Source organism: Sylvia atricapilla, chromosome W (genome assembly GCF_009819655.1).
Source record: "Sylvia atricapilla isolate bSylAtr1 chromosome W, bSylAtr1.pri, whole genome shotgun sequence".
In the NCBI taxonomy this organism is placed as follows: Eukaryota; Metazoa; Chordata; class Aves; order Passeriformes; family Sylviidae; genus Sylvia; species Sylvia atricapilla.
In genome coordinates, this window is record NC_089173.1 from 2,800,297 (window position 1) to 2,818,178 (window position 17,882).

The 17,882-nt window shown below is 45.8% G+C and overlaps 1 protein-coding gene across 1 annotated transcript in view; it reads right to left on the reverse strand.

Moving 5' to 3' along the window:
* Positions 1 to 1,773: 1,773 nt before the first annotated feature.
* Positions 1,774 to 17,882, reverse strand: part of LOC136373323 (transitional endoplasmic reticulum ATPase) — a 41,101-nt gene continuing 24,992 nt past the window's right edge. Inside the window, exons 13-17 of the mRNA XM_066338218.1 lie at positions 13,056 to 13,268; positions 5,759 to 6,067; positions 4,076 to 4,231; positions 3,583 to 3,737; positions 1,774 to 2,213 (exon numbers count right to left, since the gene is read on the reverse strand). Of these exons, the coding sequence (XP_066194315.1) occupies positions 2,108 to 2,213; positions 3,583 to 3,737; positions 4,076 to 4,231; positions 5,759 to 6,067; positions 13,056 to 13,268 (939 nt within the window). The 3' untranslated portion in view covers positions 1,774 to 2,107. The remainder of the gene's footprint in view (positions 2,214 to 3,582; positions 3,738 to 4,075; positions 4,232 to 5,758; positions 6,068 to 13,055; positions 13,269 to 17,882) is intronic.

Genomic DNA, 17,882 nt, shown 5'->3' on the forward strand with positions numbered 1-17,882 from the left:
TTCCAGCTCTTGTGATGGATTTAATTAGCATTTACAATTATGAGAGGTAGCAGGAAAGGCTTTGGGGAGCTGAGACACATACGACTCTCCTATACACTGCTTGTCCCAGCCTCCACAGCAGAGATGCCAGGGTAGATCTGCTGGGGGCTTGCTGAATGGTCACATCCCCAAACTGGCAGGAAGAAATTCACCCAATACCAGAGCTGAGGAAGGCTTTTGGAAGAGCCCTAGAGAGCTCCCAGCAGGGATGGAGAACCTTCTCAGGTGGCTGGTTCCTTCCCTGGCTGGAGTTGCCTCTCTTGGGCTTGCACTGATGAACAGGTAGGACACAATGAAAGCAAAGCCAGTACCTGCATCCACCCTGTTTGGAGGAGCACAGAGCAGCAGAGAAAAGTACAGGCAGAGGAGCAGCCCTGGAGTAAAAGGTTTTCAGGTGCCAGTTATCCCCAAAAAGGGAAATGCCAGCCTGAGAGGGACAGGCCATCCTTAACCCTGCTGCCATAGATGATGGCCAGCATTTTCTCTACAAAGCAGAACAGAGGTGGCATAAGGACAGGGCAAGAGTGGTGCTGGCAGGCAGACAGCTCTTAAGCAGGAGAGAGGACCTGAGAAGGGGCTACCCCCACTTTCCCAGGGGCTTACATGTTCTACCACAGCAGGTGGTCTTTTCCCCCATTGCTATGCACTAGTCCCCCTTTCATGGATAGTCCCATCCTTCTACCAGTTTGAGATAAGACTTGCATGTCTCCCCTCTCCCCTTAAATCTAGCCAGGTTGATGAAGTCCTCCTAGGTCTGCCAAGCTTTGGGGCTGAAACTCACATTGCTCAGGCCCCACATAACTCCTGCCACAGGGGAGGTTGCCCTCTTCAGTGTGGCTCAGCCCCAAAAGCCTAGGGCACCCTTCTGCCACACAATCAAAATTTAAACTTTCCAGAAATCCTCAGTTCCTGCACCCTCTCCAAGTCAATAGCACATGACTGCTCTGTGCATCTTATGGCCATTGTCTCAAATAGGCTTTCCCCTTCAGTTCACAGCTGGGTCATATCCAGCATGCCACACTGCTCCTGTGTGCATGAGACCAGACCCAGGGTTTCTCTCATATAAAACACTGAAGCATAGCAGTACAGTTCAGAGAAGGGAAAATAAACCAAGGAGCAAGGCAGCAACCTGTAACCAGAAAGGAAGGATAAGAACTATGATCAGAACCCAACTACAGAGTACAAGGCAAAAAAAGGGGCAGGCTGGCAGCAGAGAGCCATGCCTGTCATTAGAACCCCCAAAGTATGCATGAAATATAACAGGGTAAGGGAGAAAATCTCTCCACAAAGCCTGATGAACAGTGCTGCAGCATCCCATTTTCTAATAGTAGGGTCATGCTGCACCAGAAACTTCAGAGACAGCCCAAGAGCCCCCTTGTACCAACCTTCTGGCAGGGCAGATAGAACTAGGACTACTGAAATCCTTTGCTGCAGAGGAGCCAAAGCAGCAGGAGACCCAACAGCTCAGGGCCATCATCAGCGAAGCAAGAGATACCTGCTACCAGGCTCTCTTAGTTGGTGCTTCCTGCCAAATTGAAGCAGGGAAGAGAGACTGCCAAACTAATCTCTTCCGTTAACTTGGGCTAAGAGACATAACAATGAAAAACAACCTCAAACACACCAGGGAAGCATGCATACAGATAGGCTCCACCAGACTGAGGAGTGCTCAGATAGCACAAGATGGAGTTTACAGGGACAACACAAACTACACTGTACCAGGCACACACAAAGGAGTGTTGTGGGATTTTTATTATTTTTTATCATTTTTGTGGTTTTTTTTTTTTTATACAGGCTAGCATTGTATTCTTTACTAAAGCTGCTGATTCTGCCACATGAACTAGAACAGAAATTTCTCAGAAATTAAGTCACTTCCCCTCCTTGTTAATTCACTGCCTCCCAACTGAACACCACTCTGGATTTGTGTTTGCAGAAAATATTCCCTGTACAAAGTCTGGTATGCAGCTACACTGTTCTGACTGAAGAATGAAGAAGCTAAGAGTCCACTGGACATTGGATTTTTTTGCTGTACAGTGTGGCCTGATGTGGAGCTGGTCCACCAAGCTGAGAGTTAACCGTAGAGATCGTCGTCATTGTCTTCGCTGTACACGTTGCCCCCGCTGCCACCTCCTGTGCCTTGGCTCGGACCAGCACCACCCTGGTTGCCTGATGGGAACCTGCATGCAGCAGTGCAGGAGAGAAGAGATGCTGTTCAAAAGCCTCCTTGGAGCTCAGCACCATCCCCTCCCTCTGTGCCAAACCCCAGTGACAAGTAGGATGGGCAGGAGGATTGAGATGAAACCTTATAAAAGATCATGCAAAAGGCTTATACAACTTCTGGCTATCACTTGTCCTGGGTACCCCAAAATGTTATTGTATTCCATATCTATCTGTGCCCAAAGACTGTTACTGTCTCTTTAAGACCCCGCAGCCAGAAATGGAACTGCAGGGCTGGGGGATGCCTGGGCTTTTTGAAGTCAAGGCATGAAGGCAGAGCTCTCTCTTGCCTCTACTAGCAACAGTAGCAACACAAGAAGCTGCATTTTGCAATCAAAAACTGTTTCAGAGTGAACTTTGCCAGTTGGGGTTGGGCCACTGCTCTTTGGTGCTCAGAAGTCAGGTTTTTTTCTCCTCCATCAATCAGAACAGAGACCCCAGACAGCAGCACCAACACTGGTGGCTTGGAGGCTGCAGTGCCAACACTGGCTGGATCCAGGCAGTCGAGGAAGAGGCAGAGGGAGAGAGAGGAAGCCTGCTGAGCCACCATGAGAACCTGTGTCAGCTCCCTCGCAGCATTGACTCTTTGGACAGAAATAGTTTTCCCAGGTTTTGTTTTCCCCTGCTCTGGTTTGTTCATTTTTTGAGGGGAAGGGAGCTTTGGAACTGTGGAGGCTTGTTTGCCACATTGATTCCTTTGTTCTCTCCAATGCATGGCCCAGAAAGAGGACTCTCTGCCATTTTGTCATTGTTCCATGGGACAATTAGAGGGACCTCCTCTGCATTTATGGGCGGAGATTAAACCGTTTTGCCTTTGTTTCCCCACATGTGGTTGTCTGTGGAGGGCACCATCTTCAGGGGGTTTACTCTGCCATTTTGAGTTTCTCTTTCTTCCTGGGGATTCAGTGAGATTTAGCAACTTTGTAACTAGTGATTATCACTTATTTTTTGCCTGTTACTGTTTTGGCTTTTTTAGTAAACTTTTTTTTTTTCACTTATATCTACTCGTGTTTGTCTCTCCTTATTGGTAGAAAAGGATTATTTAAAGCTATAAGGGTAGGTAACTCATTTTAGTGTCTCCCGTTTAAATTGTCTTAAACCAAGACACTTGTGTTAAAGAAAAAAGGGTTGTTGGACTTCAGGAGTACTAACAGAGCAGCTACAACCAACTTGCAGCACAGCTTACAGACGTGCCACACATACCTTGCTGCTGTACATGCTGGGGAAAATGCAATGGAAGAAGGAATTTGTTATCCAGAATTCAGCAGAAAGCTGCCTCAATGCTCTGTTCTGGGGCTAACTGAGCCACACTACCCTTCTCATGTTTACCTGAAGCTGCCAAAGCCACGGCTTTGCTGTAGGGTCTGTGCAAACATCTCATATTTCCTGATGTCGTTGTCACTGACAGAGCGGCGAGCAAAGCGCATGGCCTCCTCAAAGTGATCCCTGCGTATCTCGGGAACTGGATCATCCTCCTCCACCTCCTGCAGCAGGACAGAGGGACCAGGTGAGCTGCATGCCCAAGGTCTGTGGCCCCACAGCCACCCACAGCCTCCCACTAGATCAGGAGGCTCCAACACCCACCAAAGCTGGAGAGAGATACTGTGGCAGACTAAGTCAGGGCTGCAGCAGGGGCTGGCTGCCTGAGCAATGCTGACAGTAAGGTACCCCAGGAGGGCCTTGCTCCCATTCCATGCTCTCTGCTGAGACCCCACCCATCCCCAACCAAGGATTATGAAGAGGAATGCATCCTGCTTCACCCACAGGCAGAGGTGGGCTGCCTGTGGTCATAAGCAGGGAAAGCTCAGAGTATACCACTCACCATGGCAGAAGGGTTGGTCTGCCTCTCACGTTCTCGCCTGATCTCACTCTCAATGGATTCACGGATGGCCAGTTTGCAGGCACGCTGGCAAATTTCTGTCAGGTCAGCTCCCGAAAAGCCATTGGTCATCTTAGCTAGGAAATCCAGGTCAACGTCCTAGTAGAAAAAAATCCCAAACAAAACAACAAAAACAACAAAAACAACAAAAACAACAAAACAAAAAACATCTGGCAAGAGAGGCCTGTTCTTTATACCTTGCATCTTCAGGTGACAACAAAGTGTCTTTAGATCTCATGGTATAAAGGTGCTACCTCAACTTTGAAAAGATGAGCTGTTAAGGTTCTTTGCTTTAGGAAGTTAACCACATATAAAGACAGGCCATACTCCCTACACACCCAGCAAGACTCTGGGAAGCAGCTGTAAATCACAGAATGGCTTGGGTTGGAAGGGACCGCAAAGATCTAGTTCCAACCCTCCTGCCATGGGCAGGGACACCTTCCACTAGACCAGGCTGCTCAGAGCCCTATCCAGTCTGGCCTTGAACACTTCCAGAGACGGGGCATCTACAACTTCTCTGGGCAACCTGTGCCAGGGCCTCATCACCTTCACAGTAAAAAAATTTCTTCCCAGTATCCCATCTAACCCTGCCCTCTTTCAGTTTGAAGCCATTCACCCTTGTCCCATCACTACACACCCTGACAAAGAATCCTTCCTCATCTTTCCTGTAAGCCCCCTTTGGGTATTGGAAGGCTGCAATGAAGTCTCCCCAGATTCTTCTCTTCTCCAGGCTGAACAGCCTTAGATCTCTCAGCCTGTCTTCATAGCAGAGGAGCTCCAGCCCCCTGAGTATTTTCATGGCCTCCTCTGGACTTGCTCCAACAGGTCCATGTCCTTCCTATGCTGGGGGCCCCAGAGCTGGACACAGTACTCCAGGTGGGGTATCATGAGAGTGGAGGAAAGAGGAAAAATGCCTCTGCATTGTTTACCCTCAAGAAGAGGCAGGTTGTCTAGTGGATTTAGGCTATGATTTACTCTGGTCTCAGCATTAGGAGTCAAATGAAATACTGCCAGACTAGAAAAAGAATGACACACAGGCAGACCAAGACAACCAACCTTCTGCTCCTTCCCTTCAACTGAGGGAATAGTACTGCAACCTCTTTTGAAGCTTTCCTTCCCAACAGCACCTAAAAAGGTAAGCCTGGCATAAAATAGCTTGAGCTCTCACTTGACATCTGCTTTTTTCTGATTAACTATCAGTTTCAATATTGCCTGCTCCCTATGCAAGGAACTCTTGCAAAAATTCAGTTCAGCAACAATTAACTTCAGTAGTTCCTCTTCAGTTTCCATTTCCCACCTGTTTTCTACATTTACTTTTCTTTCAGAGTACAAGAATCTTTTCCATCTTGCCATAACAGGCTTTCCTGTTCCTACACTGTGGGCAGAACTCCACCATGTGATAAAAACCTGCTGTGCTTACAACACCAACACCTACCTTCATTAATATCTACTCTCAGAGCTCAAGCCTCCCCCTACTTCTTCACTTCTATCCTTCAGGGACTGAAGGTTTCCCAGCTCTGGATTGCATGGAGCAGTCACCAGCCCTCTGCTCTATCCCCAACTTATGATGAGCACATGCAGCTTACAGCAAACCAAAGCCAGACACAGTCAAAGCACAGATCCTACCTTGGCAACTGGCGATTTCCTCAGATTGGCCTTAAGAATTGCAACCCGGGACTTCTCATCAGGCAGGGGGATGTAGATGAGCTGATCCAGGCGGCCAGGGCGCAGGATGGCTGGGTCAATGATATCTGGCCTGTTGGTGGCACCAATGATGAAGACGTTTTTCTTGGTGGACATGCCGTCCATCTCGGTCAGAATCTGGTTGATGACACGATCTGCAGCACCACCACCATCACCGATATTCCCACCTCGGGCCTTGGCGATGGAGTCCAGCTCATCAAAGAAGAGCACACATGGGGCTGCTTGGCGGGCCTGCAAAAAGCAAATGGGAACAATTACTCCATGTTAAATACCACTAGGCAAGGAACCTGCTGACTTCACACTAAGCCTACCCAACATTTAAAGCAGCCTAGAGGAGTACACCAGAGCTCTGCTGCCACAACAAGGACAGCTTGGAGGAGCTGCTATGGAACAGTCTCCTGCCACACAAACAGTCAATTAAATTCTCTTGAACAAGAAGCTGCATTTCCCCAAAGCTAAGAGCACTGTGAATCAGGCAGAACGGTGGTAACTCTAATGCCTAGAGGAAAAGCTAGAGCCAATTTGCCAAATTGCAGTAGCCCTCTTGTTAGAGGGTAGAAATGAGCCGAGACACAGACTTCTTGTTTATCACAGCATGAAAAGGGTCCTGGTTTATTCCTCTTTACAGCTTAGCCATCCTGACTCCAACCATTCACTGACTCTGGCTGCAGCAAGCTCCTACTGTAGGTTTCCCTTGCAGCCTCTGACTGCTGGTTATTTCCTGCTAAACTATGGCTGCATATATTAGTTTGCAGACTCTGAATGCAGGCTTTTACCTAGCTAGACTATGGCTGCAGGTTCCAACAACAGGCTCTAACTGCAGACCCAGACTAACCTCACAGCAGCAATTCTCTCCCCTCAGGATCCTCCTTCTTATTTTTCTTCATGATCCTCTCCTTCCAGCTTCCTCAAAATTCCTCCTCCCCCACCAGCTAACCCACTCCCTTTTATCACACTTATCTTTATTGGATATAGCTGTGACTCATCAGGGGCAGGGCTGAATTGGGTAATTAACATAGCTGATACTTATCAGGGGCAAAGTCACCTGTATTCCCTTCTCCTACAGACCAGATCTCCCTCCAGGATCTGGGGACATCAATTGGTTATTTAGTGGTTTGGGCTAACTTTATGATACTGTATCCCCTATAATCTGCTTTATGCCCAGGAATGGGTCCTGTAACTTTCAGCTGGGTCTGAGAGACAGGGGGAAGCTGGAGGAATTCTTTTGGTGGTCTGTGTTCAAACACACATCCTCTGCTGTGTTCTCTCAGCTGTGCTGTGCAGCACAAAGAGGGAGTATATCTTTGCTTTTAGCTAGCTTCTTTTTTGCTAGCTGAGGCAAGAAGCTTTCCTGGGACTGCATAGAGCTTCTCCATTGACTTCTGTGGCTTCTTCTGGAACTGTTCAGCTTTGCTCTGGTCTGAGAACAGACCGTTGCTGGGAGCCAGTGAGGAGGCCCTGGGACGCCACATTGCGACTCTGGACCTCAAAAGGAGCCAAGCCACACCTACAGAAAGAACTCTGAATCCACCAGCTTTCTCTGCAGCAAGAAGGTTTTAATATTTAACATTATTCATTTTTTCCCGTGCCTGCGTGCACTCTGTGTGTGCGTGTTAAATAAACAATTTTTTTCACTTTCCTCCAAGAAATTCCTTTCTTATCAGTGCTGGGGGAGTATGGTGGTTTGAAATAGCTTGGTTTTAGTTAAGGGAAAAACCATCAGGCATGGAAGTAATTCTCTCTGTAAAGAGCATTACAACTTCCTCCATGCCTGGCAAAACCAATCGCTGCCTGGCTTTGAGAACTGATACACCAATTAGCCAAGTAGAGAAGCTAGAACCGCCTCTATGAATACCATATTTAAGAACAGAGAAACCACTAAAAGTTCTCTCTTATTTCCTGCTTTCTACAAAGGAGTGGAGGCCCTCTCTCTCCCACCCCTTCCTGGTAAGGCTGGGCCCGCGTGGCCTGACTGCTGAGAGGGAGGAGGGGAAGCCCTGGCCGTGGTGCGGCTGCTGAAATCCTGCTGCTGCTGAGTTCCGCCCACAGTCATCGGGCTGGGCTGGCTCTGCTGGGCTCCAGGCCAGGCCAGGCTGTTCCAGCCGCAAGCTGCTCAGCCATCGTGCTGGGGGCTGTCCCGGTGCCATGGGGCACCATGTGTCTGAGACCAGTGAGCAGTTCTGCAGTCTGTGCAGGAAGTGGCCCCACAGCTGGAATTGAGAGCAGCTGGGGCTGGAAAACAGCTATGCAGCCAGAGTAGCCACTGCCATCCTAGCCCAGCCAGCAAGAGATTTTGCGTGCCTGTTTCTAATCAGCCACACTGCAGACAAAAGGACAGAAAACAGTGGCCTGCATGGCTTGTGCAGTGCTGGGGAAGATCACATGACCAGCAGCAAGAGGCAGAACACTCAATTCCCTGATGCTGGGTCAGACAAGATTAACTCTTTCAGTGATGTAAAATTTCACTTGAGAACAGATAAAATCTACAGACGCCAATCTTCTTCCAAGTCAGAGAAAAGGAAAGGTGAAGGCACGTGAAGAAAACAACAGGGTGACACCAAGGTCAGTGAAGAAGGAGGGGCCGAAGTCCAGAAGAAAGAAGGAGAGGAGATGCTCCAGTTTCAGAGCTGAAAACCTTTTGCAAACTGAAGTGAGAATATAATACACCAGACTATTTCCCTGTAATTCATAAAGCACATGGAGGGATGTAGCGTTTATCCGCAGCTCAGAAGAGAACTAGAAAATATAGATGTTGAAAGAAGCTGTGATCTGACTTGAACAGAGAGAGAACCTTTGCTTTCAAAAACAGAAGAAGAGAATTTTTACTTTCAGAGAGAGAAGAGAACTATTGCTTCTATAGTAGAACAGGTCATCCTTAAAATTATATCTCATTAGCCAAATGGCCCTCAAGAGCAGTTGTGGGAAAAACTGTAAGTTGATGGGAGGGACTTTCACGAAGCAAACAAGTTTTTACCAGGCGGACTGTTTAACTGTGAACTTAAAACCAGAAGGAAACTTTCTTGTGCATGGCAAAAGAGACTCCTATGCTTAAATGAACTGAAGAAAGATTCTTTTTTAGAAGTGGCAAACTGACTGATAATCACACGTTTTGTCTCTTTACGTTGTCAGTAAGAAGGAAAGAGGGGCTGGGGGGAGAAAAATGTTATAAAGGTTTATTTAGTTGTAAGAGACGGTCCCAAGATCCCTCATCTGCCTCACAACCATTGTCAAGGACAGTCTGAAACCCCTAAAAAGGACTCTTAAACCCCAATACAGGAGTTCTGGCCTGGCTGAGGTGGGATGTTTGCCAAGTGTTACCCGTAGGTGTGTTTGATGGAAAAAGCTAGCACGCATTCCCATTGGAACATCAGAACCTGAGCAGAAACAATGGGCAAGTCACGGTGAATTGACTGCACTTGATGACGGCTGTACCGTTCTGAGTTAACACTGTACCTGCTGATGGCTGTACCTGTTCCGAGTTCTCAAAACGAACACACTGTAAAGATTTCCCCACCTTTTGGCCAACTGCCTGTCACTTTGGAAAGGACTATAAGGACCTCTGTGTTAGCCAAAGACTTTTGTGATCACCCCATGGAAGAAGACAGATCTATTGGCCGGACCATGAGGATTTCGTCTCTCCATTGGCAGCTATACCCACCCTCTCTGTCTCTTTTCTCGCTATCCTTTATTTCCCTTCAAATCCTTCTATCGCATTTGATGTTGGCACTAATAAAAGTGCATTTGTTTTGATGAATACTGCAATCCCCTCTGTGTTGTTTTTGCACTCTGAGATCAGTAAACAAACCATCACGACCCCCGCTTGCATTAGCGGATCATGACATTAGTTCTTATCATTCTTTTAGTTTTGTTTATAAAGTTTTCTTCACATCCTTTGAAATTTTGAGCCTGTTTTGCACCTAAAGCATTTTCACCTAATCCTTATCTCAATCTCACAAGCTTTAGTTTAACTTTTTTTCCCCCCTCCTCTGCCCCAATTATAGCAGAGGAAGATGAGTAGATGATTTTTGTGAATGCACTGGTGTTTGGCCAGCAGTCAACCCACTACAGGGAGTGACTACCAAAATCTACCTTCTTCAGAGGAGATATTCCTTTCAGGACGTTTCCTCCTAAACTTGTCTCAAACTGAGACATTTAGGCACTTAAGTATCAGTAGGTTATGTTATAAATAACTATGTAGTTGTTGGCTTTTGCTATTCTGTATTGGCTTTTGCAAATTATTATTAATCACAACGATTTTGATATAGTACAGTTTGTAATCACTTTTAACTGCTTTTGATATAGTATAATTTGCCAGCTTTTAGTGGCTAATGCCCTGGCCCCTGTGTAGCTTGTATCCTTAGAACATCATTTATGGATGATATATTAGTTTGTGGACAGTGTGATAAACACATATTATACTTCTGGCTTTCACAAATATAAAGTGGATGATATGTGTTGTGCATTATAATGTTAACTTTTACACAAGTAGCTGTAGTTGTGAAATAATAACTAATGCTTTTATTTTTGTAACTAACTGACAATAATGAAAGTAACTCAAATATATTTGTGAAATAGCTGATGTTGATTTAAAGTACTTGTGGTTAACTTACAATAATGGAAATAGCTAAAAACGTCTGCATGGTCAGATAAAATTTGAGGAATGATGTGATGAGGACCCCTGCTACTGACCCTTTGACTATCAATAACTGTCGCCTGCTGAAACCATGGAACAGGGGGCTGTTGTGAAGAAGTGACACACGACCCTCAAAATCACATCCATGATTAGTGCACGTTGTCTAAAAAGGCGAGTTAGGGGTTGAATCAAGCTAAAGAATTCCTGGAACATTTAAACGAGTTCAAAGAAATGTCTGAATATGTATAATCTTTATGAATATGTATTTGACCAATGCAATAGAAAAAGTATATAAAAAGAGTTGCTATGGTTAGCTGGTGTGCCTCTGGCCATCACCAAGCACCCAATGCTGTTACTTTTGCTTTATTGATTTGTCCCTTATTATCCCTTATTAAACTTTTAAAAATTTTCAAGAGTGGAGTTCTTTTCTCATAGGTAAGAAATAACAAATGGAAGAGGGAAATCCAATCTGTCTTCAACTACCTAATATGTAGAGTTATAGGGAAAAGGGAGCTATATCCTTCTTCAAAATGCACAGCATAAGGATGAAAGACCAGGGACACAAATGGCTGCAAAGAAAATTCCAGTTAGAGATAAGGGGGGAAAAAAACTTCACAATGTGAGAGCTCAAACACTAGCATAGGGCCCAGAGAGGTCAGGGATTCTCCATCCTTAGCATACGTTGAGAACACAAGGCCCTTGTTGGAGGTTAGGATTTTTCCTTTTTTTTTTTCTTTCTCTCATAGAATTTTGTCCCATTTGTTGCTAAGGGACAATAACTATCGATATTTAAGAGAGACAAAATATGTGGCTGGGAGGAGGAGGAGGGGGAAGAGTGCAGCTGGCTACTCTCTAACCTGAGGGTTTTTTTCTTTGGAAGGGCAAAGATACCCAGAGATTTTGGCCTGGGGGTGAGGGGCTGAGCTTAGCTCCTCTCCCTCTCTTTTCAGGATCAGTCAAGCTGCTGCTATCACTGCTACTGTGGAGTCCAGCCTGTTACTCTTCTCTCCCACCGTAAGTGAGGCTTTTGCTTGTTGCAAGAGTGAGTGTTGCACTGAGACCTTATTAACACCCTACCTCATTGGAAAGGACCCTCACCATCTACTTGGGTGGCTCAGGGGAAAACACAAGACCCTGAGCCCCTCCTCCTCCAAGGGAGTGTCTCCCAGCTGCCTTTGGGAGCTGGGCTACCACTGCCCAGCCCCGCCATTTTTCTGCCACTGCTCTGGGGTTTTTGCTACACCGTAACCCAGCACTGTGCCTACTGGGACACCCTGTGGCTCCTGCTACAGCTGCAGAGTTTCTGATACATTTCGTTTGCTACCCCGGGTCTGCTTGCTTCTGCAGTTCCAGCGTGCTGCTTCCAAGGTTCCTGCTACGGCTCATGGTGCTATCCCTCATGAGTTTGTAAAGGAAGTCCTTTTTCCATCTCTTCTGCCAACTCTGCCCGCCATTATCCATGTGAGAGAGACAGCTGAGCTCATGCCACAGCGTAAGAATTACTTCCGTGCCTGCAGCCACGAGTGAATCATTGTACCTGCCCTGCCCAGCCGGGAGTCAACAGCGCCCCTGCCGGCTGTGACCGTAACTACACCAAAAGGGGAAAGTGCTTGACAGCCAAGAGAAGGCTGTTATTGGGTTTCTGGTTTTGTTTGTTGTTGCTGCCATTGTTGTTGTTTGCTTGCCTTGTTATACATATAGATACTAGTAAAGAACTGTTATTCTTTTTCCCCCATATCTTTGCCTGAGAGTCCCTTAATTTCAAAGTTATAATAATTTGGAGGGAAGGGGGTCTTATTTTCCATTCCAGGGGAGGTTCCCAGCTTCCTTGGCAGACACCTGTCTTTCACCAAGACAGCCCTGAGCAATCTGATTGAATTTCCAAGCTACCTCCCTGCTCTGGACAAACAGCTGGACCAGATAACCTGAGGTTCCCTCTAAACCTAATTTTTTTCTCTCTCTTTTTCCAACTTTACTCTTTTAGCACCTTCCCTGACCCCAGGAGTGAGGATTCCCAAGATAATCCATGCAGATAACCTCCTGCGACAGGAGGACACATTATCTACAGGGAAACTGGGCAGTGGAAGTGAGCCCCTTTGCAAGCCATATATATTGCAGGACAAAGATGAATAGAATAGAATAGAATAGAATAGAATAGAATAGAATAGAATAGAATAGAATAGAATAATTTCATCTTGAAGTGACCTACAATGATCATTTAGTCCAACTGCAGAAAAAGAAGAACCCATAACATGCTTTAAAAATCTGTAGAAGGTGATGGCTAATGAGGTGTTGAAATAAGTTTTCAGGGATGCAGAGAATATCTATGCCATCCTAATGCTAGCCTCACTGCTAAGACATTTATAATCCTGTAACAACAGATACAAATTCCAGTAGGAGAAAGCCATCTAAATAGCTATATTGCCAAAGAGAATTCATACCCTATCAGAAAAGCAGCTTCTGCTCTCAGTACAAGCAGGAAAAACAAAACACACAAAGAAGAACCAAGCCAGTAAGACGAATGCAGTAGAGGGTTTGGGAGTACCTCAGCACAAACACAGCACAAGGAATAGAAGAAACACTTACTTTGTCAAAGATCTCACGCACGTTGGCTTCAGACTCACCAAACCACATGGTGAGCAATTCTGGCCCCTTGATGGAAATGAAGTTTGCCTGGCATTCATTAGCAATGGCTTTGGCCAGGAGTGTCTTACCACAACCAGGTGGCCCATAGAACAGAACCCCTTTTGACGGGGTCATGCCAAATTTGAGGAATTTGTCTGGGTGTTCCACAGGATACTGAAAGAGAACAAAACAAACAAAAACCTCTCAATATAAGCCAGAACAGGACTATATCTTAGAATCACATAATTGTTTGGGTTGGAAGAGACCTTCAAAAATCATCTAGTGCATGGGCAGGGACACCTTCCACTAGACCAGTTTTGTTTCTGCTTCTACCACAAGCACTACCTGAGATGACTTGTGCAAAGCATTTGACAGTGTCCCACATGACATCCTGGGCTCTAAACTAGAAAGATTGGGATTTGATGGGTGGATCACTGAGTGGATAAGGAATTGGTCACACTCAAAAGAGTTGCAGTCAACAGCTCTATGTAAAGTGAAGACCAGTGAAAAGTGGTGTCCTCAGGGGTCAGTGGTGGGACTAGCACTATTTACCCTCTGTGTCAGTGACATGGACAGTGGGATTGAGTGTACCCTCAGCAAGTTTGCCAATGACATCGAGCTGTGTGGTATGGTCAACACGCTGAAGGGAATGAATGGCATCCAGAGGGACCTGGACAGGCTTGAGAGGTAGGTCTGTGCGAACCTCATAAAGTTCAACAAGGCCAAGTGCAAGGTCCTACACCTGGGTCGGGGCAATCCCAAGCACAAGTACAGGCTGGGCAGAGAATGCATCGAGAGTAGCCCTGCCGAGAAGGACTTGAGGGTAGTGGTTGATGAGAAGCTCAACACGAGCTGGTAATCTGCACTCACAGCCCAGAAACAGTGTCCTGGGCTGCATCAAAGCATGGCTAGCACATTGAGGGAGCAAATAGATCTTGTGCAGGCACATCCTGCAGCAAACAGTGACTTTCTAAAGGCAGGGTAACCCCAGGAGAGCATCAAGACCCATGTGGAACTTGAACAAGAGCAGCTGACTCAGCATGGGCAGGGCCAGGAGTGACAGCAGCTGATTTAAGCTCAGTCTGTCACTCACAGAGGTGAACAGCTCAGGTGCAGGAGCCCTCAGAGAGCACAACAGACCAGGAACATAGCAAACAGAGGGGGTAAGCAGGACATGGCATGTCAGCCAAGGTGGGGTGCAGCAGTTTGCACTGCAGTTGACATGAAGGGCTCCTCTCCATAGGAGGGCCAACACAGTAGCAGTACCAGAGAGCAGCAAATAGGAGCAGCAGTTAACACCAAGGGGCAAAGGAAGCCCCTTCTTTCCAGTCTTATTAGTGTGAGCTCCCAACGTTATGGTGATGACACACTGTAGAGCTCGTTCCCCAGTGGCTGCTGGAGTTGCTGCACCAGTGACAGACCTGACAGTAGATGCAGCTCTGCAGGCCTCTGGTTGTAAGGAGTGCCTGATAACTGTCTGGGAAGCTGGGGCTGAGTCATCTCCTCTGCAGAAGGTGTGTCCCTGTCAAGGAGCTATGCCACCAGGTCAAGGAGTAATGTGAGGAAGTAAGCAGACTGCACAGCATTCATGAAGATGAGAAAGAGATAGATAGGATATTCTCAGAGACCCTACAGACTCAGGAGTTTCAGCCCCTCTCTACATCAGAGATGTACACAGGCTCTGCATCATGTCTCAAGAAATCCAAAGTCAAAAGAAGGCTGGAAACTAACTGTGGTGGTCCCTAGACCAGCCATACAAGACATTTCACTCCCTTGGAGAGTATGCAGCCTCTAGGCTGCCTCAGATAGCAGTGAATCCCCTATGGGAAGCCCCCTTGGAAGACTTCCTTGTAGCTCAGGGTGAGCAAAATGCTTCAATCCATGAGCCTTTGCAGTTCTATGTTAATATTTTGTACCCTATTGGTTATTCCCCTTGTTCCTGGTTTTTACTCCTCCTGATTGGTTCTTTTTGGATCCTCTCCCTGATTGGTTCCTTTCCCAATTCCTTTCCCCATTGGCCAAGTTATGAAACCCCACCCCCTGGCTATGCTATATAGTCCCTCTCCCCTTGGGCTATTTGGTTCTTTCCGCTTTAGACATCACCAAATAAAGAAACTCTCCTGGAGATTGGAAAGACCCCATCTCACTGTTTCATTCCTGCATCACCCAAGGTGGCAAACGTGGATCTGCTGCTCAGGCAGCCTCACAAAAGAGGTAGCCACTCTGCCTGAAAGTGCCTGTGCCCCGTCCTACTGGGTGTCTTTTTAAAGACGCTTCTGATGAGGAAGGTCGCAGCACCTTGACCATCCAACCAGACCACGACAACTAACCACTCTCTGTACAAGGAAGAATGCTCTTGTTCCTTCTGAAGACTTGCTATTAACAAACAGGTTTAGTGCCCTCCAAGCCAAGGAGGAGCTGGGTAAGGCTTCAAGCAAAGCAGTAATATATCTTAGTTTTGAGATCTTCCAGGAAAAAAGCTTGGGAAGCAGCTGAAAAGAAGCCATTTGTCAGACTCCAGAGCAAAGGACTACAAGCCTTTTTAGGTATGGCTGGATGGTATCGTTATGGATTGACAATTATGGGGTACTGGCAAAACCCTTGTACAATCCTCCACTGAAAAACACTTAGTATCAACTCCTGAGAGTCAAGAGGGCCTTTGAAGCCCTAAAAGAACCTTAATGACAACTGCTGCACCGTGACTCTCACATTTGAACCAAAGCATTTGAATTATTTGGGCATGAAAGGATGCACCTGGCACTAGGGGGACTGGTGCAGCATTTGGGGTCATAGAAGCAGCCTGTCCAAACCATTGGACAATGTGAGTAAAGGATGACCTGGATACCTGAGAGCAGTGGTAGCTGCAGAGAAACACAAAAGCTGATATGTGTCCCACATGGTAATAGCTGGTTTGGAACAAAAAGGAGGACATTGGATATTGCCAGCAGGATGCTGAAATACCAGGTTGCCCTATTGGAGCAGGACAACGTTGAGCTGCTTAAAGTAATGATTACTTTAAACCCAACCATGTTTCTCCAGGCTTCAGAAGAAGCCCAGAGGCCTTTGTACCATGACTGCCTGGTAACCATTGGACAAGTGTGTTCTGGCAGACTGGATCTCAAGAGCAATCCCATCCAGGACCAGGAACTGCACCTATACAGTGGTGGGAGCAGCATGGTACGAAACAGAAAATGGGCAGCTGAGTATGCAGTGGGAACCTCGACCCAGACAATAGAAGCCCAGGCTTTATCTTTTAACACATCAGCACAAAAAGCAAAAGTAATGACTTTACAGCGAGTACTAGAAATCACTGAAAGAGTAAACAGATGGAGTGATTTAAAATGTTTTTGGAATAATACACATCCATGAAACCATAGGGGAAAAAAGGGCATTGTTATCGGCACAGAGGTCTCCTATTAAGTACAACAAAGAAATAAGTAAACTACTACAGAGTATGCAAAACTCAGAAGTGGCCATGATGCCCTTGTAAAGCCCATCAGTTTGGAAACACCCCAGTTAACACAGGGAATCGATTAGCTGACAAAAAAACTAAAGAGGCTGCTGAAAAAGGTATCCTTGCACTAATACCTAGCAAAAAGTTGAATGTCTAGGAACAGAAACCATAATCAGGACAGATAGTTAGCCCCATCATTAGAAGCTATGGGAAATCCCAGCAGGTGATTGGTAACCTCGTGTGGGCAGGTAAATGTGCCTCCACAATTAGCATATAAGATAACAGAACTAAAACATCAGGAAACACATTAGGAAATAGAGAATATGGTAACTAGTTTATCAAGGAACATAGTAAGCACAAAGATGACAGAAAATAATAGATTAGTTGTTGAAAAATGTGTGATTTGTTTTGCAAAATAATCCCAAGAAAGGAAAAAGGCCACCACCGGGACAGTAAAACAGGGGAATTCACCAGGTGATTATTGGCAAATTGATTTTGAAGAACTACCCAGACAGAATGGGGACTGGTACATTTTGGTATCAGTAGATACTTCTTCTGGATGGCCAAAAGCTTTCCAATGTTGCACCAACAAGGCAAGGGAAGTCTCAAAAGTTTTGCTGAAATTAATATTTAATAGCACTGGAACTAACTCTTTTAAGTCTTAAAAGGTACATCATTGTCAACTGATCATTTGGGCTAGACTAGCCTGTACATCTTTTCTGACCAGGAAATACAGTGTGCATCAGAACCTGAAATTTTGGACCAATCCAGGAGAAGTGGAAGGGACCATATCAAGTCCTCCTGGTAACATACACTGCACTCAAGGTAAAAGGAATTGAACCCTGGCTTCAACACGTGGGTAAAACCAGCAACCACACATTAAACACAGCAGAAACAAGACTGACTAACACCTTGGAGGTTTTTCATATAAATCCTACAGTTTTAGGAATAGAATATGATTTTCTAGGGGGATACTATTTATTGAACCTAGATGAAGATGACAAATAATTGCATATTTATAATAATAATAGAAACTATTATCTTAAATTAATTCTTTGAAGAGGAATATGGTCCTAAAGTCAGATTACAGAATGCAACTTCTATAACAGCTCGTTTACCAATACCAACCTCTGCAGAAAATCCAGTTCCATGGGGAACTTTAGGCAGCAATTTGACAAAAATCTGGGAATACATATGAGAAGGATACAAAAACTATAGTGGGATGGAAATAAAAATCCATCATTACTCCTCAAACATTTACCTTTAGGAACAGACTAGCTATACACAATTTGACTCTGCAAATGGAAGCTTTAGCAAATACAACTCAATTGGGG